The 25,124-nt window shown below is 44.5% G+C and overlaps 2 protein-coding genes across 2 annotated transcripts in view; one reads left to right on the top strand and one right to left on the bottom strand.

Moving 5' to 3' along the window:
- The window catches only part of NHSL2 (NHS like 2), a 77,476-nt gene extending 70,688 nt beyond the window's left edge, over nt 1-6,788 (top strand). The window contains exon 8 of the mRNA XM_060086848.1: nt 726-6,788. Coding sequence (XP_059942831.1) covers nt 726-1,050 — 325 coding nt within the window. The 3' untranslated portion in view covers nt 1,051-6,788. The remainder of the gene's footprint in view (nt 1-725) is intronic.
- Nucleotides 1-25,124, bottom strand: part of RTL5 (retrotransposon Gag like 5) — a 69,227-nt gene that overhangs the window by 16,130 nt on the left and 27,973 nt on the right. The gene's annotated exons all lie outside the window — the stretch shown is intronic.

The raw sequence follows: 25,124 nt of genomic DNA, 5'->3' as shown, positions 1-25,124 counted from the left end.
CCCACGTAGTGAACCCAGTCCAGGGCCTCACCACCTCCAATTCACTGACATCTTTGGGTGAAGTGGAAGAGAGGCGGGCGGGGAAGGGAGGACCAGGTGCAGAGTGAGAGGCCCCTCGTCTCCTAGCAACCCCATGGCCTATTGTGGCTCCATCTGCTTTCTCACAGCTTTGCCTAGAGTCAGAGACATTTAACCCTTCACAGAATTCCTTGTACCAAAAAATCTCATCAAGAAGTGAAGTGGGGCACCAGGCCGAGCATCAAAGCAGGAGCTTAGGCAAAGGGGGACCAGACGGGGACCCAGTTATTGGACAGAAGCACAAGGCACGGGCTCCATGATGAGGAAACGTGAAAGAGCCCAGTTATCGGAGTTGGAGCACCAGTTCAGAACAGGATCAGCTCGTGGGCTGTCTTGATTCAGAGTCATTGAGCTACTAGCTTTGACTCCTTCAATTCTTCCTTGGTACCAGAACCTGGGCAGGACTGAGCCTGCAGGCATAGGCCAAGTGACTCTAGCTGTGGGCATTGAAAGGAGTGTAGGGACAGGGGGCCAGACAAGGGACTCTGAGGACTTAGTGGAGAGAGAGAAAGCTGGTAAGTACAACTGCTCACAAGGCTGTTGCGTAGAAGTTCCCAGATTGTGTCACTGGCATTCGTGAAGTTATATGAAGCATTAGGAAATGTCTGCCGCATGAATTCACTCAAAGCAAACTTTCTCTCATTTAGGTCCAAAAGAAAGCTGCTTGGCTGGAAGGAGCCTGGTGAGGCCTTTGCTGGTGGCAGCAGACCAACCTCCCACTCACCAATAAGGAACACGGCTGAGTCTCCCGTCAGTGAGTTGGCTGCCTCTGCAGGGTCAAGCGGCAGTGCCAGCCTAGATGCTGGCAGAAATGATGATTTCAAGGCCTTGCTACAGAAGAAAGGAAGCAAGGCGACTCCAAGGTCCCGCCCCTCAGCAGCTGAACTGCTGAAGACCACTAACCCACTAGCTCGGCGAATTATTGCACAATTTTCGAAAGACTACGAAACCCCTGATAACCCCAGTACCTAAGCCCTGAGTTCAGCAAGCAAGGTTGAGTTACTAAGCTTGAGTAGAAAAGGGGGAAGAGAAAAAGGGTTTTAAAAAGGAACCATGGAAATAACAAAAGAGCCTGCATTTCTTTTACATTAACTCACACTCTGGACAGCAGGAGAGAGGCCACATCCAGAACTAAAATCATCAGGCACTTTAATCATCTTCAGACATTTTATGTTCTCATACCTACAATCTTGCCATTACTAACTACCGATTTTCTCCTTACTTCCCCCAAGTGGTATGCACTCAGAAGAAATTCTCAGATGCAAGGGCACATATGCCATCTTTTAAATCAATGACCAGGCTGCTCGATCCCTGGCTCCTATCACTGAGGGGCACAGTGAGAGAGCAGATTGGGGGCTGCCAAACCCAGGGGACATAGGGTGCCATTGCTGATTATTCACTTTCCCAGCAAGGCCCTGATGGCCCTGCATGGAGAAACAGAAGGACCCTCATGCCTCTTCAGCCACAGTATAATTCTCCGCCGCGAGAGGTTTGCAGGTGTGCACTTGTTTCGGCATGAGGTTGATTGGATGGCTTTTGTCGTGCAAAATATGAATGTGACTCTGTCCTGAACTTCACACCTTTTTCAGTTTGATTGTCTACACGGAGATCAGGGTGATGAGTTTTAGTAAACATATAGACCTCCTCCCCCCTCCCCACCCCCTTTTGCTAGAAAAGGTCAGGACTGGGTTGCTTTGGATGAACCAACCTCGGCCAACAAACAAGGCAGCCGTTTGTTCACTCAGATCTAGCCAAGGTAACTCACATGTGCACCTTGAGATCCTTCAAATGTCTGCCAACAACGGTAGCTAGTGTCTGTGCCCAGCTCATGCTGCATTCGAAGAACTCTCGCTTCATTTGCTTATAGTATTCATTACAGGAAGTCTTTAGCTGAAGGAACAGCATCCTCAAAGTCACAAGGAGGAGAGAAAGTAAGTGTAACTTGCCCACCACCATTCACTTCAGATTGTGGTTTGTGGTTGGTTTGGTTTTGTTTAAAGGAAATCTTCCTCTGTTCCCAAACCGAGAACGTACAGACTAAAAGGATAGATCCAAACTCTGAAAGGCAGCCTTGCAAGTTGCTATGGCCCATAACCCAAAAAAAGGGCTACTTTTTGCCATTTACTTTCTGCTGTTTGACCAATTTTCAATTAACCTGCTGGGGGAGAATATAAGGACTGGGGTAAATGGGATACTGGATGCTGACAGAGTCCCAGGACAGTCATTGTGACCCCTTCTCCCCACCCCCTGCCAAAGCTTATAGACACTAACTTTCCTTGTCAGTTCAATTTTCTAAGCAAAGCAAGAGCCGTGATTCATTTGATTTTCATATGTCTGGTTTCTGGGAGGTTGGGGGGAAAAATAGCACTGAACAAAGAAAACTGGCTGACCAATAATTGAGGATTAATTGTCCACCATTCCCAAGAGGGAAAAAGGAAAGTCAAATGAAATTGTAGCCTGCTTCACAAAGAGAGTCCCCTGACCTCTTCCTCCTTCACCCCCCACCCAACAGATTCATTGGTCAACCTCTTGGAGAATGTGGAAACTGCTCCCAGAGACAAGCAGATCTTGATTTTGGCAGGTCTCAATAAGAAGCAAGCTCTTTAGCCCAACTGCCCACACAGCGGAAGAGCAGCTGGAAAACCACACTGAGTGCTGAGGGGACTTGGGCCTCTCACATAGAAGCCCTAGGCCTGGGCCCTTGGTTGGTACAGTTGTGAATTCTAGACTTCTGAGTACAGGCCAGGCCCAGCACCTCCCCCTGATTTAGACAGAAGCCACCTCAAATAATAGGCAGTTCTTAAAAGCCCAGTTGCTTTTGAAAGCGTACCAACTATTTAGTTCAAGGGTCCTGACCAAATTTCAGAGGTTTTGCCTGAAATAAAATAAGATTCATTCCTGGCCTTAATTTATATACGAATGCCACACACTTGTCTGCCCCGGACTCAGAATCCCAAAGGATGGAACCATTTTCCTCTGTGGGGAAATGAAGGGGTGTTTGTGCTTTTGCCTAACAAAAGTGAAAGGCCGCCGGGGCCCTCTAGTCCAGAACCATTGGGAGCTCTAAAGCAGAGTATGAGAGTCACACAGTATAGGACTTGTTACTTCCGCTAACTTTTCTGGAAGCTTCTTGTTTGGTACTTCTAGTGGGTTTTGCCTCTCCCCTCACCTTGCCACCTCTGGTGGTTTTCCCGAAGGATTCTAAAGCTGAATATCCAGACACCTTGACGTTTTTCAATTACCTTGAGTCTTGCTTTCCCCTGCAATACTTCGTATGCCTGGAATTGTTTAGAAGGTCTTCTACATCTTCACTATGGCCCTCCAATGCCCAGTGGTGTTGCCATTAGCATAAGAGGATTCGGGGCAGAGATGATGTGGTCACAGGTAACACTGAGGACTGGTAATATTCATTTAATATTTTGCAACAGGTGGACCTAGTCCCAAACAAACAACCAAATTGTAGAATTTCTACCAATCTCTGATGAACGTAATACCGGACAACTCTCCTAATCCTCACACTCAACGTCTCGCCTCCCCTTGGGTATCATAGCACCAACTCTGTCTTCCACCCAGGCACAAGCCACAGTGTCTGCTGCCTCGTGCACCTACTCTGCCAAGGCTGGAGAAGAGAGGCTGAAAGCCCCTTCCAGGAGGCCTTTCAGAGAAGCAACTGTTGCCACTATTACTAGTGTGAAGAGTGATAACAATTTTTGAAGGTGGAATACAGAAGGGATACAGGTGAAATGAAGTTGGCCCCAGGAAGTCAGGTTCCAATTCAAGTTGTTTCTGTCCCTTTGTTTCCTCTGACTCCAACCAACAGCAGCAAGTGGCTCTACTGGACTGACTTCTGCCTAGGCAGGAGTAGATGCAGTCGTCCCCAGGGGAGGAGGTTAATCGGTAGCTAAGAGCACTTTGCCCTTGGTGGGTGTTCATTATGTATTTGTGGTTCAAACATTGAGGGTAGGGAGCAAGTCGTTCTCAGCACAGCAGGAAGCTTCGCTGCTCTCTCCTGTCCTTTGCCTGTCTCAGTCTCTCACCTGGGCCTCCCACACGGCCCCAACTTGCCCCTCAGCCCCTATTTCTTTGAACTGCATCCCTAGCCGACAGCTCACCCTTTAAGGATGCAAAACCGCAGGCAGCAAAATAGCTTGCGTTAGCTTACTGACCACAGATCGACCAGTTGATCTGGAATCATTACCTTGAATGTGCAAAGACAGAGGAGAGTCTGCAAGGCTCTCACAACAAGCACGTCACCGGACACCCATTTTAACTCTCCGACAACGTGGGTCGGATTGTGATCCCGCTGGCCCCATCAGTCTGAGCAGGTACGTCCATGCCACCTGCTCTCTTCCTCTTCAACAAACTACTTATTAAAAATACAAGTTCACAGTCAGTGCTCTGTTCCGCCAGAGAACCTTCCATTATCATCAAGTCTGTAACACAATGGCCAGGCTTCACTTTAATATGATTTGCCAGGGCCAGGACTAGAGTGGGGTGAGTGAGGTGCCTGGGGTGCAAAATTTAAGGAGGCACCCACTCTCAGGGCCATGTTAGTGCCTTACCCTCGTCCCGGCCTTGCGATTTGCACTCTATAAAGTAATATTGGTTTATCTTCTTTCTATGGACATGTATGGTTCTTCTGATTTGGGGGGGTAACTCCCTATCTGTTGTCGCACCAGATGTTTTACTGCCATCTATTTTCCCATTGTTCTAAACCTTTGTATGCCTACACATCAAAGACTCTTCAATATTATCAGAAAACATGGCCGATTTCTAAGTAACCTACTCCAAGTGGCAAGTTAGCACCCATTTCAATAGGGATGCTGACAGGGACAGCCCTTCAGCAAAATAGTGAATGAGTTGGAGGTCTGTCAATGGGATCCTCCGTCTCCTCTGTCTGCTCAATTCCCCCCAGACCTTGCTTCTTGGCACCAACTCTCCTGAGTGCGTCCTCATTTGTCCTCCTCCTTGCTAAGGAAAGCATGCTCTCAGGAAAGGGATAAATTCCTTTACTTTGAGATTATAAGGCTTAATGATACCTCTTTGGAGGGTCACTTGCATTTTAACAGGGAAATAGCCTTAAGCCAAAGGAATGACGTTCTACTTGTAGAATTCTAGGCATCAATCAGTTGCAGAAGTGTCTTTTTCACCATGGAAAGGTCAAATTCCCTGATGACTAACTCCCGAATATAGAAAAAAACCTTAATCTCCTGGAACTAAGTAAATTGCTGATGGTCGATTAAATTCTCCTGATTCGCAGTGCTGTTCAGTATGGTTACTACCAAGGGACTCTCGGAAATGGCTACTAAAGCCACTGAGAAGGCCCAGATAAGCTTATTATACCTTAACATTTTTACACAAATGGAATTAATACTACTTATTATTTGAGTAAAGAACACAAGGATTTAAAGAGTTTGTGAAAATGTGTCCTGTTTATGAAAGGTGAAACTGTCCAATCAGTGTCAGATCAATGTCAGCCGTCTAGTACCTCTGGTACCAGATTATTAAACTTCCTCGAGGCGCAAATTTACTGCACGCAGCCTCGGCTGCCCCCCAACGCTTATCTGTGTTTTGTGCTACTACTTCCCCTTGGTGTGAGAATGAGACCCGATCTATTCCAGAGCACCCAGTCCCTCCAAAGCCTTTGCGTGTATTTCAGCTGTACTTGACTAAACTATTTGGTATTTAAACGGATGAGTGGGAAAGAGGTACAGAGAGCTACATTTGTCAAAGGGCAGCAAAAATGATAAGGATTTTAACAAGGATATGAAATAAACAAATTTTTTAATACTCTGAAATATTTGTAGAGGAATACAGTAGGAAATGGTTATAGGCACACATTTAAGGCACTTTTAATAAGTTTAACAAAACAAGAAATTTGCATAAGTAATGGGTTATGTGAAATAGGTATCTACTTTTGCTCAGTAAAGCCCAAAATCTAGGCCAGTGGTTCTCAAAGCGTGGTCCCAGGACCAGCAGCAGCATCCCTATAGTGTGTGTGTGTGTGTGTGTGTGTTCCAGTGACGTTACTTCTTCAAGTCCCTGAGTCACTGTAGCCACGACTCTCCAAACGATTCCAGTCTTTCCCATCTTTTCTGCTGTCATTACTTTATGTTGTCAGTCTCTGGCCATGTGATTTATATTGTCATGTTGCTCGGATACATTTTTATTTGCTGTTAAGAAATTATCAGATTGAATCAACTACTTGCTCAACCTGCAAAACCTTTGATTTGACTTAGCCAGCACATCTGGCCAGTTTTTGGTTTAAAAACAATTTTGTAATTCACAAATAGGAAAGAGGAAAATGTGTTACATTCATTTGGTACCCTTAAATGTCTGTCTTTCCTGTGGTGGCTGTTCTCTAGGAGGGCTCTGGCAGAAATAGATTTGATTTTAAGATTTTGCATATTTGTGGAATTTGATATCAACAAATCTGTAAACAAAATCTGAACTGGAACAACGAGTTAACTCCTCTCTCTTTAATTCCAAGCTTTATGGAAATGTATTCCTTATGTGGTGTTGAGCTCTTTTTAATGTTCAATTTTATAAAATGTTCTGCATGCAAACGCAGCATCGTGCTCATTGTACAAGTCACCTGACACTCATCTCCTCCTCCATATGTGTGATGGTGAAGAAACAGCAACATGTATGTTCTTACCTCTGCTGAATCAATTGTAAATTACAAATCTTTTCATTAATTTTTAAATGAGATCTATTTACTCTGGCTAGTAGTTAAAACTTTATTCTTTTTATTATATTTCATTGCTACTTTTTTCTACTGACTCCAGAGCTTACTTTGGGGACTAGTTCTTATTTCTAGATTGCTGTATTGATCTTATTTCTATATTTATCTGTAGTCATGGAATGTTAGAGCTGAAAGAGACCAACCTCTCCTTTTACAGAGGAGGAAACTGAGGCCCAGAAAGTCAAAAAGCTTACACAAGGTCACGCAGTGGCAGGGCCCAGCCTCAATCCCAGTTCTCCTGCCTCTGGGCCCAGTGTTTTTTCATCCAAAGCACTGCATTTATGGAAGAGCCACAGCTGGCTTCTACTTTTATGACACGTGAATTTCCCAGGTATTTCAGCGAGCAATATATATGCTTTAAGGAAAATGTTCGAGTTCTTCAGCTTGTGAATCCAAAGACAAATCTGATTTGCAGTTTAGAAACTTTCATTTCCCTCCAATTTCAGTGTACATGCCCTACTCTATACAGTGGATGCTTTCCCTAAAAGTTATTTGAAAAATGAATTTTTATAGATTAAATTTCATTTTTTTTTAGTAGAGAAGCTTCCTATGGAAGGGAGTCTTCTGGTGACTTCTTTTGAAAAATGAAAAATCCTCTTGTCAATGTCCCCTAATACCTCTACTTTTCTTTTTCAGTGTGAACTTTTGTAAGTGGCATTTATTTAAAGTAGGGCAAACCAGTGTAGGCTTTCCTAGAATCTACTTTATCCTCCCCTTCTTAAACTTTACAAGATAGTTTCAGACTGTTAGGTGTTCATGAGATACTTAGTTGTATTCTAGAAACTTCTTGATATTTTAACAATCCCTGGGCTCAAACTCTATCTCAGTCTTATCAAACGATAACCAAATTTCCTAATCAGTACTGAGCTCTGCATGCAGTTTCGTTTCCAGAACATTCTTTGCCTAATGCTCCTTAGTATGACTCTCTCTTTAGCTATTCTCAGGCTTCCTTCTATAGCTCCTGTGTACCTCATTAGTCTGGTTTAGTAGAGTTGCAGGCAGTGCTCATCAGATGGAGTCGTATTTCCAATTATCCCATTGTTCCAGTCCTTCTCCTGGACCTCCTCTGGTTTCCCTTTTTAGGAACGCTCAGAGATTGGTGGGATTTTCCTCATCATCTACACCAAGGTTTGACAAAGTTTTTCTATAGAGGACCAGATAGTAACTCTTTTAGGCTTTGTGGGCCACAGATGATCTCTGTAGCATGGTCTTCTTCTTTGTTACTGTTTGTTTGCTTGCTTGCTTGCTTGACAACACTTCAAAAATGTAAATACTATTCTTAGCTCTTGGGCCATACGAAGCTGCAGATTGGATTTGGCCTGCTTGTCATAGTTTGCTGACCCCTGGGACGGGCATTTCTGTGACCCACATGATGACTGAGTTGTGTGCTGGGTGATGTGGCTCACTGCCCTCCCATCTCCCGAGCTATCAGGCCGGCTTGTGCAGAAGGGAGTGGAAAGGGGCTGCATTTGCCAACTAGTACTCTCCGCTAGATGGACTCTCTCATCTGTCTCTGTCTCTCTGTCTCACTCTCTAACTACCTCGGTGTAGAAACCCTCATTCTTTTCTTTAGATCTCCTGTACTGGTTATCCAATGTGCCTCTGCTTCCTCGAGTGTGGGGTGAGCTGGCAGGAAAGAATGGATTTCTGAGGTTTCTTATTTCGTTTGTCCCAAACTGTGGTCAGGGACGCCTGCCCTGGATCATCTATCCCACTCTGCCCTATACTGCCATCACGTGTTCAGGGCCATCTCTGGAAAGTCTGGTGGCCCAGGCCATGAAATTCCAGTTCAGTCTACTGTTTCCTAGGGGAATCACTAGCTCTCTTGGTTCCAATGGCTGGTTTTAAAACCCAAAATGTCCATGTGTCCAATTTAATGTGATTTGGACCTGTTCTAGACTCAGCCCCAGCAATGAAATCAATGAGGTATGGAAGGTGTTTTGTGCCCACAGTTTTTCCCCACCTTAACCCCCTGCCTCCTAGACCCCCAGCCTTGGGGATCGGCTCCTTGGGATGCCCCATGCAGCACCACAGCCAGCGGTCATTCAGCACACCACCACCTCCTGTTTTCTGAACCCCTAAGAGGGTTCCTTAAAGCTTCTTCACATCTCTCTCATCTCACTCCCATCTCTAACTTTCATGCTACTTGGGGGTGTAAAGCTCAGTTTCACATTTTCACATTTGCTTGTATAAATTTTGGGGGATACGGGTGAATGACAAGGTGTGTGCCTGTGTGTGTATGCGTGGTTTCTCCACCTGGACGATGAAGGTCCCATTTACTCGTGTATCTCTCTCTCTCACACACACACACACACACACACACACACACACACACACACACCATCCAGTTTTGTCATCAGTTCTCTGGTCCAGTTCCAGGTCTGATGGGGCTCGTCAAGGAGGAGGGATGGTGGGGCTCCTGAGGCATTTCCCTTTTCTTGTCTCTTGAAACCTTCTTTCCACTGGCTTGTGCTGGCTTCTCCCAGGAAGCCATTTGAAGAAACTCCCCTGGGGCAATTCTGGACAGGCCAACATACAAAGAGCTAGGACTTTAATTCCATATGAACTCTGTCACTTAGACATACCTCTCAGGCTGCAGGATTTTTTTTTTAAATCTAAGAACATTGCTTCTTGGGACCTTTAGTTTGCTTTCTGTCATTTGAGCCCAGGGATTTACCCACTTACTGAAATCTAGATTTTAAAAACTCAAGACAGGGCTTCCCTGGTGGCGCAGTGGTTGGGAGTCCGCCTGCCGATGCAGGGGACACGGGTTCATGCCCTGGTCAGGGAAGATCCCACATGCCGCGGAGCGGTTAGGCCCGTGGGCCATGGCCGCTGGGCCTGCGCGTCCGGAGCCTGTGCTCCGCAACGGGAGAGGCCACAACAGTGAGAGGCCCGCGTACCGCAAAAAAAAAAAAAAACTCAAGACACGAGTAACTTTAGGATTTCCTTATTTGAAAGCATCCACGAAACAGTTTCTTTCTGCCTTTTGTTTAGGATTTCCAGCCTTAAGAAGGAAACCAGGCTTGTACCTTGGACTCTAAAGCAGCAAAAGTACCACACTTGCCAAAAGCAAAATGAGGAAGGAGGATTGGCTAGGCCTACTCTGCATAGTCAGGAGAAGGACTTTTGTTATGTTAGCGCTCACCATTCAATGCTTACTGAATGCCAACGGTGCACTCAAGAAAAATAAGGGAAACAGGAATTTGCAGACCGAGGTCCTAAACTGGAAGGCAGAGATAAGGCAATTCCCCCAAGTGATGAGAATGTGGCCCTGGATAAAAATATCAAGAAGCAGCATAAACTAAGAGAGATTGTCATCCCGGTCTTTTTAGAGTTCCAACACAAAATGGAAGGGAGCCCTCTGTGGGGTGATATTACAAAGGGTTTTTCTTGTCTTTCTTTTTCTTTTTTTCCTTTAAAAGAAAAAGCATTCCTTACTGGCTTGCTACCAGCAATTGAACTGTATTCTTTATATAGCTAGAGCTGTTTGTGTCTTCTTAAAATAAACTTTTTCTGTTAAAAGCATTTTCTGTTTCACCCTCTGATTCTCATTGTAGCAATGATGACTTTATCCAGACACTAAGCCCAGTTTGTGAGTATGTTTTCCAGACCACACAAGTGTGGGACCCACAAACATGAGCTTTGATTCTCACAAACCCCTGAGAGCCCAAAACAGATACGCGGGACACAGTGTCTTGCAGAAACCTGGCCCACCGAGCTGTGAACCTAAGTTATAGGGGCAGGGAATATGTCTTTGAGGACTTTGTCTCAGGGATTCTAGTTCAACTGCTCCTAGAAGCAACAAGGGGCCTCAGACAGGCGCAGCTCTGGTGAAGTAGGCACCGGTCACCAGGCTCCTAAGGAGAGGAGGTTGCCATAGCAACTGTGCTCAGGGCATGCACTCCCTCTTTGTTCTCTGGCTCAATGAAGCCACCCAGCAGGGAAGACCAGAGTGAGTCAGGGCTGGGAGCAAAAAACACAGACCAGATGTGGCCCACATCACTTCCATCCCTCAAGAAGGGTATGGTCCCACCATGTAGGTGGTGACAGCTATATTCAAGGGTCAAGTCCCATCCAAAAGGAGCTTTGTTCTCTGGTGCCAATTGGCTCAGGCCTCTAAGGCTGAGGCCCTTGCAGCCAGTATCCTTGTCTCCCCAGGCCCCGTGCTAGCTCACGTCCCCTGACACCACTGGGCTGATCTTTCAAAAAGACACCACAGAGCCTGAAACAACCTAGAAAGCTTACAAGGGAAGGGAGAGGGGCTAGGGCTACTCTCAGACAATAGTAGGTGTCAAGACTTAAGACCAAGATCAGAGAAGGAGACTGGCTCGAGGTAGGCCTCACAGCAAGCAGTACCTTGGTGAGACCCTGTGGTTCAGGGGCTGGTGTTGACCCCGGCAGGGTCTGGGCCTGCTTGCGCCCCCCCACCATGAGCTGGGGGAGCTTTGAGGGATTGACCCACACTGACCAAACTCACAAAAGACATGTTAAAGCCAGGGGCCGGTATATTAACCAAAGAGAGAGGACACCTTTAAAGCCCAGGTCCTAAACAGGAGGCCTGCAAACTGAATTGAGTTTTCATACATTGCCAGGAGTACACAATGTTGGTTTTTAATTTTTCAAAATGTAGATGGGGCACAAACTCTCCACTTTACGTAGTTCCCCACCACTCCCTGTTATATGAAGCCCAACCAGCTTCATTCATTTATATCACGTGCCAGGCTCCTGAAGGCATTTGAGCCTTGTTGCGGGTTGGGTTCCCTGGGAAGCAGACTCAGGAATGGAGTTTGGTGCACGGGATGTTTATTAGGAAATGTCCGAGGGATTGACATCTGTGGGAGGGAAGGGAAGGAAATAAGCTTAGGCTGAAGAAGGAAAAGGCAGCAACGCAGGTGCCACAAAGCCTCAGCTGACTCAACAGAGAGCTCAGGCACTAATGTGACCCATCAGAGTTGTCCCACATGGGCCAAAGGCAGGCTTTCACACCCCTGCTTCAGTCAGTCCCTGGGTGAGGTGGCTCTCTGCAGCAGAGGCAATCTCCGAAGGAGTTGACAGCTAAAGACAGTTCTCGGCTGACAGCACTCCCAGAAGCTGGGGCAATATCTGCCCTTGAAGGGGGATCTGGGCAACACAGTTTTGTGTCCATTACAGGTGTCTTTCTCCCAAGCACAATGCAGGTTAAACACTTACAAATTCTTATTTTCTGGTTCCTACTCCTTACCTCAGAAAGATTACAGTTTGTTTGATGAGGTTCTTACCTTCCTCAAATTGTAGTCACCATGTCGGGATATATACCAGTAGCCTTAATTGGCCTTTGGTGTTTCACAAGCCTCATTCATGCCCATTAACAAACCTTCTCCAAGGGCATGTCACAGATGCAAATGGATAAGTAGAGCCATCATAAGATACCAGGAATAAAATGGCACCAGCATCTATCAAGCACCTGCAGTGGGCCAGGCATTTCGTGCTCCTCCAGCCACTTCTTTTATTCATCCAGTCAGCAAAAATGTAACAAGCTCCTTCTACCTGCCTGGCAGCTAGATGCTGAGGGTAGAGTAGTGACGGACACAGACAACATCCCCATCCCTCATGGAGCTTACAGGCGAGTGGGGCCACTGCTGAGATTAGTTCAGTCTGCAGCCCTGGGGACCAGGACCAATGGGCCACACGTTCCTGTTATCTGGGAGTCACCACCCTGGATATGAACTCCCTTGGTCACCCCTTTTCTCTCAATACTGATTTCACCGTGCTCTAAGCTTCCACTCTCCTACCCAACCTTCCACTGTCCCCCTCCCTCCCATCATTTTCAACTGTGCCCACTGGAACCTCAATTCTAGGGATTAATAATTACCCCTACAGCCCCAACATAAAGCATCCCTATGCATTCCTTAACTGAGATCTCACTCTCCCCTGAGAACTCCACTTCTCCTATAGGCCTCTCCCCAGAGATTCCTTCCCTCCCTAAATACTTCTGCATATGGAGGTAGAGTGGGTTCCTTACTTACTCCCCACTGTACCTTCCAGACCATGATTGCTGAACCTCTCAGTCACTCCCCTTCATTCAGTCTTCCTCTCCACCCCTAGACTTGCCAAAATCTGGGGTCACTTCAACCTTCCTGTGGAAGACCCGTTGCAAATCCCTGGCTTCTTCTTCCTTTCCTGCTCTTTTCTTATGGCCTCCTCTCCTGCTCCAGTCACCCACTCTCAGGGTCACAAATGAACCTTGTCATCCTCCAGAATTGCTATATCACTGAAATCTTAACTTTAGTCTTCCACAACCTCCTAGCTTTCCAACTCTCTCATTCAATTACTCCATGACACTGTTCAAGTTCATTGAGACCTCCAATAACTTAACACATTCATTCATCCAATATTTAGTAGGCATCTAACACACCAGACACTGTATTAAGTACTGGAGATACAGCTTTGAATATGAAAAACATCATCCCTGCTCTCATGGAGCTCAGTGTACTTTTCCTTTATATTACAGCCCTTCCCTCTCTTTTAACTTCTTCCCCAGTTAGTTCAGGTCTATCATTTTGACCACTCTCTTGCAAACATCCTCGACTACCTTAGTTCCATTGTCCTTCCTCCCACCCACGAGGTACAACCCCCCTGGATCAATCCAACTGTCCACATTCTCTGTTCTCGCACCCAGGGTGCTGGAGAAGACCACGCACAGTCATGCAAACTGGTGTTCTCTTACTGAAAAGGGGCCTTTGGCTCTACTCAAAAAAAAAATCTCTCTCTCTCATTCCATAATCAGCTCTCCTATTCATCACAACTTCAAACATCCACTTTCCTCAGAGTCAAAACCCTCCACTAGTCTCCCCTCCCTGCTACCTCTCCAGCAGATGATGTTGCCACCTGCTTCTCAGAGGAATTAGAAGCCATCAGAGGGGAAGTCCTCTACCTTAGTAACATCAAGTCCACAATCCCACCAGTGTGCACTCACTTCCTTATCCCCCCTCTATCCTATATCTCCAACATCTCCTTTTCAAATGAACATTTAGTCAACAAATATTAACTGAGCACCTACTATATGAGAGGCACTCGTCTAGGAGCTGGGACTATAATGGTAAGCAAAACAGTCAAGGTTCCTGTCTTTAAGGAGCTTACATTCTAGTGTGAGGGAACAGACAACACACTGATAAACAAACAAGCAAGATGATTTTAGATTATTAAGGAAATACAATAGGATGTTATGATAGAAAGTAATAGGGGAGAACTATTTTGGGTAAGGTGGTCAGGGAAGGCATTTGTCAGGAGGTGATGTTTGAGCTGAAGGGAACAATTTGTGTTTTAAACACATGAAGTTATTAGTTATACAAGTGGAAATACCAAGTAGAGAGCAGGTTATGTGAAGCTGGAGCTTAGGAGAGAAGTCAGGGCAAGAGATATAAATTTGGAGCCATGAACATATAGGTGGATTTGGTGCCATGGTACTGAATGAGCTGACATAGGGATAGAATGTAGATAGCGGAGAGAATCAAGACAGAGCTGTGGGAAGCCTCGAATACTTAGAAACTGAGTAGAAGAAGAAGATCAGCAAAGAAAACTGAGACAGAGCAGCAGAAGGAGAAAACCCAGAGAAGGTGGTGTCATGAAAGCCAAAAAGGAAGGTTTTACAAGACGTAAGGAATGACCAACTGTGTCGAGTGCTGCTAAGAGATCAAGTAGTATGATACAAAACAGAAATAGACTCATAGACATAGAAAACAAACTTATGGTTACCAAAGGGGAAAGGGGGGAGCGATAAATTAAGAGTTTGGGATTAACAGATACATACTACTAGATACAAAATACATGTCAACAAGGACCTACTGTATAGCACAGGGAACTATATTCAATATCTTGTACTAGGGAAAAACCAAGATGGCGGAGGAGTAGGAGGACGTGGAGTTTATCTCTCTCCACAAATGCATCAAGAATACATCTACAGGGACTTCCCTGGTGGTGCGGCGGTTGAGAGTCCGCCTGCCAATGGAGGGGACACGGGTTTGAGCCCTGGTCCGGGAAGATCCCACATGCCACGGAGCAACTAAGCCCGCATGCCTAGAGCCCATGCTCCCCAATGAAAAGCCACCGCAATGAGAAGCCTGTGTATCACAAAGGGTAGTCCCTGCTTGCCGCAACAAGAGAAAGCCCACATGCAGTGACAAAAATCTAACGCAGCCATAAATAAATAAATAAATAAATAAAATAAATAAATAAATAAAAAGAATACATCTACAGGAGGAGCTTCAAGATGGCAGAAGAGTAAGACGTGGAGATAACCTTCCTCCCCACAAATACATCAGAAATACATCTACATGTGGAACAACCCATACAGAACACCTACTGAACACTGGCAGAAGGCCTCAGACATCCCAAAAGGCAAGAAACTCCTCAAGTACCTGGGTAGGGCAAAAGAAAAAAGAAAAAACATAGACAAAAGAATAGAGATGGAACCTGCACCAGTGGGAGGGAGCTGTGAAGGAGCAAAAGTTTCCACACACTTGGAAAGCCCTTCACGGGCGGAGACTGCAGGTGGTAGAGGGGGGAAGCTTTGGAGCCACAGAGAAGAGCACAGCAACAGGAGTGCGGAGGGCAAAGTGGAGAGATTCCCGCACAGAGGATAGGTGCCAACCAGCACTCACCAGCCCGAGAGGCTTGTATGCTCACCTGCCAGGGCGGGCGGGGCTGGGAGCTGAGGCTCAGGCTTCAGAGGTCAGATCCCAGGGAGAAGACTGGGGTTGGCTGTGTGAACACAGCCTGAAGGGGGCTAGTGCACCACAGCTAGCCGGGAGGGAGTCCGGGAAAATATCTGGAGCTGCCGAAGAGGCAAGAGACTTTTTCTTGCCTCTTTGTTTCCTGGTGTGCAAGGAGAGGGGATTAAGAGCATCACTTAAAGGAGCTCCAGAGATGGGCTCAAACCGCAGCTATAAGCGCAGACCCCAGAGACGGGCATGAGATGCTAAGGCTGCTGCTGCCGCCACCAAGAAGCCTGTGTGCGAGCACAGGTGACTCTTCACATCTCCCCTCCCGGGAGTCTGTGCAGCCCACCACTGCCAGGGTCCCGTAATCCAGGGACAGCTTCCCCAGGAGAACACACGGTGCGCCTCAGGCTGGTGCAACTTCACCCCAGGCTCTGCCGCTGCAGGCTCGCCCCACATTCGGTACCCATCCCTCTCCCCGGCCTGAGTGAGCCACAGCCCCCAGATCAGCTGCTCCTTTAACCCCATCCTGTCTGAGTGAAGAACAGACGCCCTCAGGCGACCTACACAAAAAGGCAGGGCCAAATCCAAAGGTGAACCCCAGGAGCATACAAAGAAGAGAAAGGGAAATCACTCCCAGCAGCCTCAGGAGCAGCGGATTAAATCTCCACAATCAACTTGATGTACCCTGCATCTGTGGAATACCTGAATAGACAATGAATCATCCCAAATTGAGGAGGTGGACTTTGGGAGCAACGATATATATATTTTTTTCCCCTTTTTCTTTTTTTGTGAGTGTGTATGTGTATGCTTCTGTGTGTGATTTTGTCTCTATAGCTTTGCTTTTACCATTTGTCCTAGGGTTCTGTCTCTCCGATTTTGTTTGTTTGTTTGTTTGTTTTAGTACAGGTTTTAGGTCTTCTTATCATTGGTGGATTTGTTTTTTGGTTTGGTTGCTCTCTTCTTTCTTTCTTTCTTCTTTTATTACTTAAAAGTTTTTTTGATAATTATTATATATTTTAATAACTTTTTAATTTAATTTTATCTTCATCTTTCTTTCTTTCTTTCTTTCTTTTCCTCCCTTTTATTCTGAACCGTGTGGATGACAGGCTTTTGGTGCTCCAGCCAGGCGTCAGGGCTGTGCCTCTGAGGTGGGAGAGCCAGGTTCAGAACATTGGTCCACAAGAGACTTCCCAGGTTCCATGTAATACCAAATGGTGAAAATCTCCCAGAGATCTCTATCTCAACGCCAAGACCAGCTCCACTCAATGACCAGCAAGCTCCAGTGCTGGACACCCTGTGCCAAACAACTAGCAAGACAGGATCACAACCCCACCCAAGAGCAGAGAGGCAGCCGAAAATCATAATAAGGCCACAGACACCCCAAAACACACCAACAGACGTGGACCTGCCCACCAGAAAAACAAGATCCAGCGTCATCCACCAGAACACAGGCACTAGTCCCCTCCATCAGGAAGCCTACACAACCCACTGAACCAACCTTAGCCACTGGGGGCAGACACCAAAAACAACAGGAACTACGAACTTGCAGCATGACAAAAGGAGACTACAAATACAGTAAGTTAAGCAAAATGAGAAGACACAGAAACACACAGCAGATGAAGGAGCAAGGTAAAAACCCACCAGACCTAACAAATGAAGAGGAAATAGGCAGTCAACCTGAAAAATAATTCAGAATAATGATAGTAAAGATGATCCAAAATCTTGGAAATAGAATGGAGAAAATACAAGAAATGTTTAACAAGGACCTAGAAGAACTAAAGAGCAAACAAACAGGGATGAACAACACAATAAATGAAATTAAAAATTCTCTAGAAGGGATCAATAGCAGAATAACTGAGTCAGAAGAACACATAAGTGACCTGGAAGATAAAATAGTGCAAATAACTACTGCAGAGCAGAATTTTTAAAAAATGAAAAGAATTGAGGACAGACTCAGAGACCTCTGGAACAACATTAAACGCACCAACATTCAAATTATAGGGGTCCCAGAAGAAGAAGAGAAAAAGAAAGGGATAGAGAATATATCTATTGAAAACTTCCCTAATATGGGAAAGGAAATAGTTAGTCAAGTACAGGAAGCACAGAGAGTCCCATACAGGATAAATCCAAGGAGAAACACAACAAGACACATATGAATCAAATTATCAAAAATTAAATACAAAGAAAAAATATTAAAAGCAGCAAGGGAAAAACAACAAATAACATACAAGGGAATCCCCATAGGGTTAACAGCTGATCTTTCAGGAGAAACTCTCCAAGCCAGAAGGGACTGGCAGGACATATTTAAAGTGATATAGGAGAAGAAACTACAACCAAGATTACTCTACCCAGCAAGGATCTCATTCAGATTTGATGGAGAAATTAAAACCTTTACAGACAAGCAAAAGCTAAGAGAATTCAGCACCACCAAACCAGCCTTACAACAAATGCTAAAGGAACTTCTCTAGGCAGGAAACACAAGAGAAGGAAAAGACCTACAATAACAAATCCAAAACAATTAAGAAAATGGTAATAGGAACATACATATCGATAATTACCTTAAGTGTAAATGGATTAAATGCTCCAACCAAAAGACATAGACTGGCTGAATGGATACAAAAACAAGACTAGTATATATGCTGTCTACAAGACACCCACTTCAGACCTAGGGACACATACACACTAGAAGTGAGGGGATGGGAAAAGATATTCCATGCAAATGGAAATCAAAAGAAAGCTGGAGTAGCAATTCTCATATCAGACAAAATAGACTTTAAAACAAAGACTATTACAAGAGACAAAGAAGGACACTACATAATGATCAAGGGATCAATACAAGAAGAAGATATAAAAATTGTAAATATTTATGCACTGAACACAGGAGCACCTCAATACATAAGGCAAATACTAACAGCCATAGAAGGGGAAATTCAGAGGAACACAATCATAGTAGGGGACTTTAACACCCCACTTTCACCAATGGACAGATTATCCAAAATGAAAATAAATAAGGAAACACAAGCTTTAAATGATACATTTAACAAGATGGACTTAATTGATATTTATAGGACATTCCATCCAAAAACAACAGAATACACTTTCTTCTCAGTGCTCGTGGAACATTCTCCAGGATAGATCATATCTTGGGTCACAAATCAAGCCATGGTAAATTTAAGTAAATGGAAATCGTATCAAGAATCTTTTCCGACCACAACACTATGAGACTACATATCAATTACAGGAAAAAGTCTGTAAAAAATACAAACACATGGAGGCTAAACAATACACTACTTAATAACCAAGAGATCACTGAAGAAATCAAAGAGGAAATTAAAAAATACCTAGAAACAAATGACAATGAAAACACGATGACCCAAAACCTATGGGATGCAGAAAAGCAGTTCTAAGAGGGAAGTTTAGAGCAATACAATCCTACCTTAAGAAACAAGAAACATCTCAAATGAACAACCGAAACTTACACCTAAAGCGATTAGAGAAAAAAGAACAAAAAACCCTCAAAGTTAGCAGAAGGAAAGAAATCATAAACATCAGATCAGAAATAAATGACAAAGAAATAAAGGAAACTATAGCAAAGATCAATAAAACTAAAAGCTGGTTCTTTGAGAAGATAAACACAATTGATAAACCATTAGCCAGAATAATCAAGAAAAAAAGGGAGAAGACTCAAATCAATAGAGTTAGAAATGAAAAAGGAGAAATAACAACTAACACTGCAGAAATACAAAGGATCATGAGAGATTACTACAAGCAACTCTATGCCAATAAAATGGACAACCTGGAAGAAATGGACAAATTCTTAGAAATGCACAACCTTCCGAGACTGAACCAGGAAGAAACAGAAAATATGAACACACCAATCACAAGCACTGAAACTGAAACTGTGATTAAAACTCTTGCAACATGGCTTTCCCGGTGGCACAGTGTTTAAGAATCTGCCTGCCAATGCAGGGGTCACGGGTTCAAGCCCTGGTCCGGGAAGACCCACATGCTGCAGAACAACTAAGCCTGAGTGCCACAACTACTGAACCTGCACTCTAGAGCCCACACCACAACTACTGAAACCGCGTGCCTAGAGTCGTTGCTCCGCAACAAGAGAAGCCACCGCGATAAGACTGCGTGCCGCAATGAAGAGTAGCCCCCTGCTCACTGGAACTAGAGGAAAGCCCATGCGCGGCAATGAAGTCCCAACACAGCCAAAATAAATACATAAATTTATTTAAAAAACAAAATCTTCCAACAAACAAAACCCCAGGACCAGATGGCTTCACAGGTGAATTCTATCAAACGTTTAAAGAAGAGCTAACACCTATCCTTCTCAAACTCTTCCAAAATATAGCAGAGGGACGAACACTCCCAAACTCATTCTACGAAGCCACCATCACCCTGATACCAAAACGAGACAAAGATGTCACAAAGAAAGGTAACTACAGGCCAATATCACTGATGAATATAGATGGAAAAATCCTCAACAAAATACTAGCAAACAGAATCCAACAGCACATTAAAAGGATCATACACCATGATCGAGTGGGGGTTATCCCAGGAATGCAAGGATTCTTCAATATATACAAATCAATCAATGTGATACACCATACTAACAAATTGAAGGAGAAAAACCATATGATCATCTCAATAGATGAAGAAAAAGCTTTTGACAAAATTCAACACTCATTTATGATAAAAACCCTCCAGAAAGTAGGCATAGAGGGAACTTACCTCAACATAATAAAGGCCATATATGACAAACCCACAGCCAACTTCGTACTCAATGGTGAAAAACTGAAACCATTTCCACTAAGATCAGGAACAAGACAAGGCTGCCCACTCTCACCACTATTATTCAACATAGTTTTTGAAGTTTTAGCCACAGCAATCAGAGAAGAAAAGGAAATAAAAGGAATCCAAATCAGAAAAGAAGAAGCAAAGCTGTCACTGTTTGCAGACGACATGATACTATACATAGAGAATCCTAAAGATGCTACCAGAAAACTCCTAGAGCTAATCAATGAATTTGGTAAAGTAGCAGGATACAAAATTAATGCACAGAAATCTCTTGCATTTCTATACACTAATGATGAAAAATCTGAAAGTGAAATTAAGAAAACACTCCCATTTACCATTGCAAAAAAAAGGATAAAATATCTAGGAATAAACCTACCTATGGAGACCAAAACCTGTATGCAGAATATTATAAGACACTGATGAAAGAAATTAAAGATGATACAAATAGATGGAGAGATATACCCTGTTCTTGGATTGGAAGAATCAACATTGTGAAAATGACTCTACTACCCAAAGCAATCTACAGATTCAAAGCAATCCCTATCCAACTACCACTGGCATTTTTCACAGAAGTAGAACAAAAAATTTCACAATTTGTATGGAAACACAAAAGACCCCGAATAGCCAAAGCAGTCTTGAGAAAGAAAAATGGAGCTGGAGGAATCAGGCTCCCTGATTCCAGACTACACTACAAAGCTACAGTAATCAAGACAGTATGGTACTGGCACAAAAACAGAAATATAGATCAATGGAACAGGATAGAAAGCCCAGAGGTAAACCCACGCACATATGGTCAACTTATCTTTGATAAAGCAGGCAAGAATATACAGTGGAGAAAAGGCAGCCTCTTCAATAAGTGGTGCTGGGAAAACTGGACAGCTACATGTAAAAGAATGAAATTAGAACACTCTCTAACACCATACACAAAAATAAACTCAAAATGGGTTAAAGACCTAAATGTAAGGCCAGACACTATTAAACTCTTAGAGGAAAACATAGGCAGAACACTCCATGACATAAATCACAGCAAGATCCTTTTTGACCCACCTCCTAGAGAAATGGAAATAAAAACAAAAATAAACAAATGGAACGTAATGAAGCTTAAAAGCTTTTGTACAGCAAAGGAAACCATAAACAAGATGAAAAGACAACCCTCAGAATGGGAGAAAATATTTGCAAATGAAGCAACTGACAAAGGATTAATCTCCAAAATTTACAAGCAGCTCATGCAGCTCAATATCAAAAAAACAAACAACCTAATCCAAAAATGGGCAGAAGACCTAAATAGACATTTCTCCAAAGAACATATACAGATTGCCAACAAACACATAAAAGAATGCTCAACATCATTAATCATTAGAGAAATGTAAATCAGAACTACAGTGAGGGGGCTTCCCTGGTGGCGCAGTGGTTGAGAGTCCATCTGCCGATGCAGGGGACATGGGTTCGTGCCCAGGTCTGGGAAGATCCCACATGCCACGGAGCAGCTGGGCCCGTGAGCCATGGCTGCTGAGCCTGCGTGTCCGGAGCCTGTGCTCTGCAATGGGAGAGGCCACAACAGTGAGAGGCCACTACAGTGAGAGGCCCGCGTACCACACACACACAAAAAAAACTACAATGCGGTATCATCTCACACCGGATAGAATGGCCATCCTCAAAAAATCTACACACAATAAATGCTGGAGAGGGTGTGGAGAAAAGGGAACCCTCATACACTGTTGGTGGGAATGTAAACTGATACAGCCACTATGGAGAACAGTATGGAGGTTCCTTAAAAAACTAAAAATAGAACTACCATATGACCCAGCAATCCCACTACTGGGCATATACCCTGAGAAAACCATAATTCAGAAAGAGTCATGTACCACGATGTTCATTGCAGTTCTATTTACAATAGCCAGGACATGGAAGCAACCTAAGTGTCCATCGACAGATGAATGGATAAAGAAGATGTGGCATATATATACAATGGAATATTACTCAGCCATAAAAAGAAAGGAAATTGAGTTATTTGTAGTGAGGTGGATGGACCTAGAGTCTGTCATACAGAGTGAAGTAAGTCAGAAAGAGAAAAACAAATACCGTATGCTAACACATATATATGGAAACTAAGAAAAGAAAATGGTCATGAAGAACCTAGGGGCAAGACGGGAATAAAGACGCAGACCTACTAGAGAATGGACTCGAGGATATAGGGAGGGGAAAGGTAAGCTGGAACAAAGTGAGAGAGTGACATGGACATATATACACTACCAAATGTAAAATAGATAGCTAGTGGGAAGCAGCTACATAGCACAGGGAGATCAGCTTGGTGCATTGTGACCTCCTAGAGGGGTGGGATAGGGAGGGTGGGAGGGAGGGAGATGGAAGAGGGAAGAGATATGGGGATATATATATATGTATAACTGATTCACTTTGTTATAAAGCAGAAACGAACACACCATTGTAAAGCAATTAAACTCCAATAAAGATGTTAAAAAAAAAGAATACATCTACAGATGGAACAATTCTCACAGAACACTGCCTGAACACTAGCAGAAGACGTTGGACACCGAAAGGACAAGAATGATCCCCGCATAACCGGGTAGGCGGAAAGAAGAGGAGAAGAAGTCGGATGGTATCTGCACCCCTGGGGGAGAGCTGAAGCAAAGGAGAGGCTCCCACATTGGGGTAGCCCCCTCACTGACGGGGAAATCCGTTGGGACAGAAGGGGAGCATCTGAGGCTGTCAGAGGAGGGTGAAACGGCCAGTTTGTGGCAGACAGGAGAGAGTGAGTCCTACACAGACAGTCTGTGCCACAGCCCTGTGCACCCCAGACTGGGACATGTGTCCGCCGGTGCACACAGAGGCTGAGAGCTGGAACGTGGGGATTGGAGAGCAAACCCAGTGGGAGGACTGCTGTTGGCTGTGAGGAGACAGCCTGAGGGGATGGGAGGGAGGAAATCCACATACAGGAATGCTTGTGGAGGAAACCCAGACTGCCATAGAAGCAAGGCTCCACTGCTGAGTGAAGCATGGGGGAGAGCCACCATTGCAACCTCTCTCTCCCCACACGCTGGCCCCCTCCCCTGCCAGGTGCTAGGAAAAGCCCCCACCAGGGCTGGCCTTTTCGCAACTGCCACCAGGTACTAGGAAAAGCCCCCACCAGGGCTGACCTTTGCACGTCAGCCACCAAGTGCTAAGAAAGGCACCTACTAGGGCTGGACCTTTCGCACCAGTGGCCCCCAGCTTTCCCACGCAGCTGTCATCGCCAGGGCCCCCACGACCCAGGCAGTCGTGCCATCTCCATGCCCTGTCTTCATGGGGACAGACCTGAGTGCTCTAGGGCAGCCTCCTGTGGGAGGCCCACACCAGAGATGGGGCTAAAACCACAGCTGAACCCCAAGGGTGGGGCAACTAAGGAAGAGGTAAAAAATCTTTCCATGCAGCTGCACAAACCACAGATTAAATCCCCGTGATCTGCTTGGTAAACCCTGCATCTATGGAGTATCTGAATGGATGAGTGTTCCCAAAACTGAAACCAGTCTAGCTCTAGGAGCTGTGGACTTTGAATGGACAAGTGTTCCCAAAACTGAAAGCGGTCTAGCTCTAGGAGCTGTGGACACTGGGGACTACTACACGTAGGAGTTGGGCCAGGTCAGAGTCTAAGCTGCTTGCGCAGTGCCCACAGAGGGACCAGAGACCTACCTAGAGGTTTCAGAGGGCCTCCTGGGTAGGCAGAGGTTGGCTGTGACTCACAGTAGGGGCAAGGACACTGACAGCTGAGACCCCAGAAAATATAATTATTACTATTTTCTTAATGTTTTGTTTTGTTCTGTTATTTTTTATTATGTTTTTATTTAGTTTTTTAATTTTTTAATGTATTTTTTTAATATTTCTATTTCTATTTTACTTTTTTCTTCTGTGTTTTTCCTTTTTTTCTTTCCGTTGTTCTGTTTTGTTTTTATCTTTTTTCCTCTGTTCTATTTGTTCTTACCTTTTTTTAATCGTTTTTGTGTGTTTGTTTTGTTTGCTTTTTCCTTCAGTTTGAATTCTGCTTTTGTTTTGCTTTTTATTTTTTGTTTTTGTTAGTTTTGTTTTTAATTCTTTGATTTCATTTTGGGATTCTTTTCTTTGTCTGGTTGTTCTCTTGTTTTTTTGTTTTCTCTGTTTTATGTTTTTGTTTCTTATTTTGTATGTGTGTGTTTCTTTGGGTTTTGTTTTGTTTTATTTTTGTTTGTTTGGTTTTGCTTTTACCATTTGTCTGGGGTTTTGTTTGTCCATTTGTTTGCTTGTTTGTTTTTAGTTGTTGCTGTTGCTGTTTGCTTGTTTTCCCCTTTGCTGTTTGTCTTGGGTTTTGTATGTCTCTTTGTTTTCATTTGTTTTCTTCCCGCCCTTTTTTCTTCGTTCTTTCTTTTTCCCTTTCTTTTTTTTCCCCTTTATTCCTGAGCCATGTGGCTTCCAGGGTCTTGGTTTCCAGGCTGGGAGTTGGGCCTGATCCTCTGGGATGGGAGCTCTGAGTCCAGGATGCGGGAACGCCAGAGAATTCCTGAGCTCTCCTGGAGGTCTCTATCTCAACTCCAAGACCCGGCTCCACCCAACTGCGTGCAGGCTCCAGTGCTGAACGCCTCATGCCAAACAACAAGCAAGACAGGAACACAAACCCACCCATCAGTAGACAGGATGCCTAAAGTCATACTAAGCCCACAGACACCCCAATACACACCACCTGATGCGGCCCTGCCCATCAGAGGGAAAAGATCCAGCTCCACCCACCAGAATGCAGGCACCAGTCCCTCCCACCAGGAAGCCTACAC

Source organism: Mesoplodon densirostris, chromosome X (genome assembly GCF_025265405.1).
Source record: "Mesoplodon densirostris isolate mMesDen1 chromosome X, mMesDen1 primary haplotype, whole genome shotgun sequence".
In the NCBI taxonomy this organism is placed as follows: Eukaryota; Metazoa; Chordata; class Mammalia; order Artiodactyla; family Ziphiidae; genus Mesoplodon; species Mesoplodon densirostris.
This window is presented reverse-complemented; position numbering and strand designations above follow the sequence as displayed.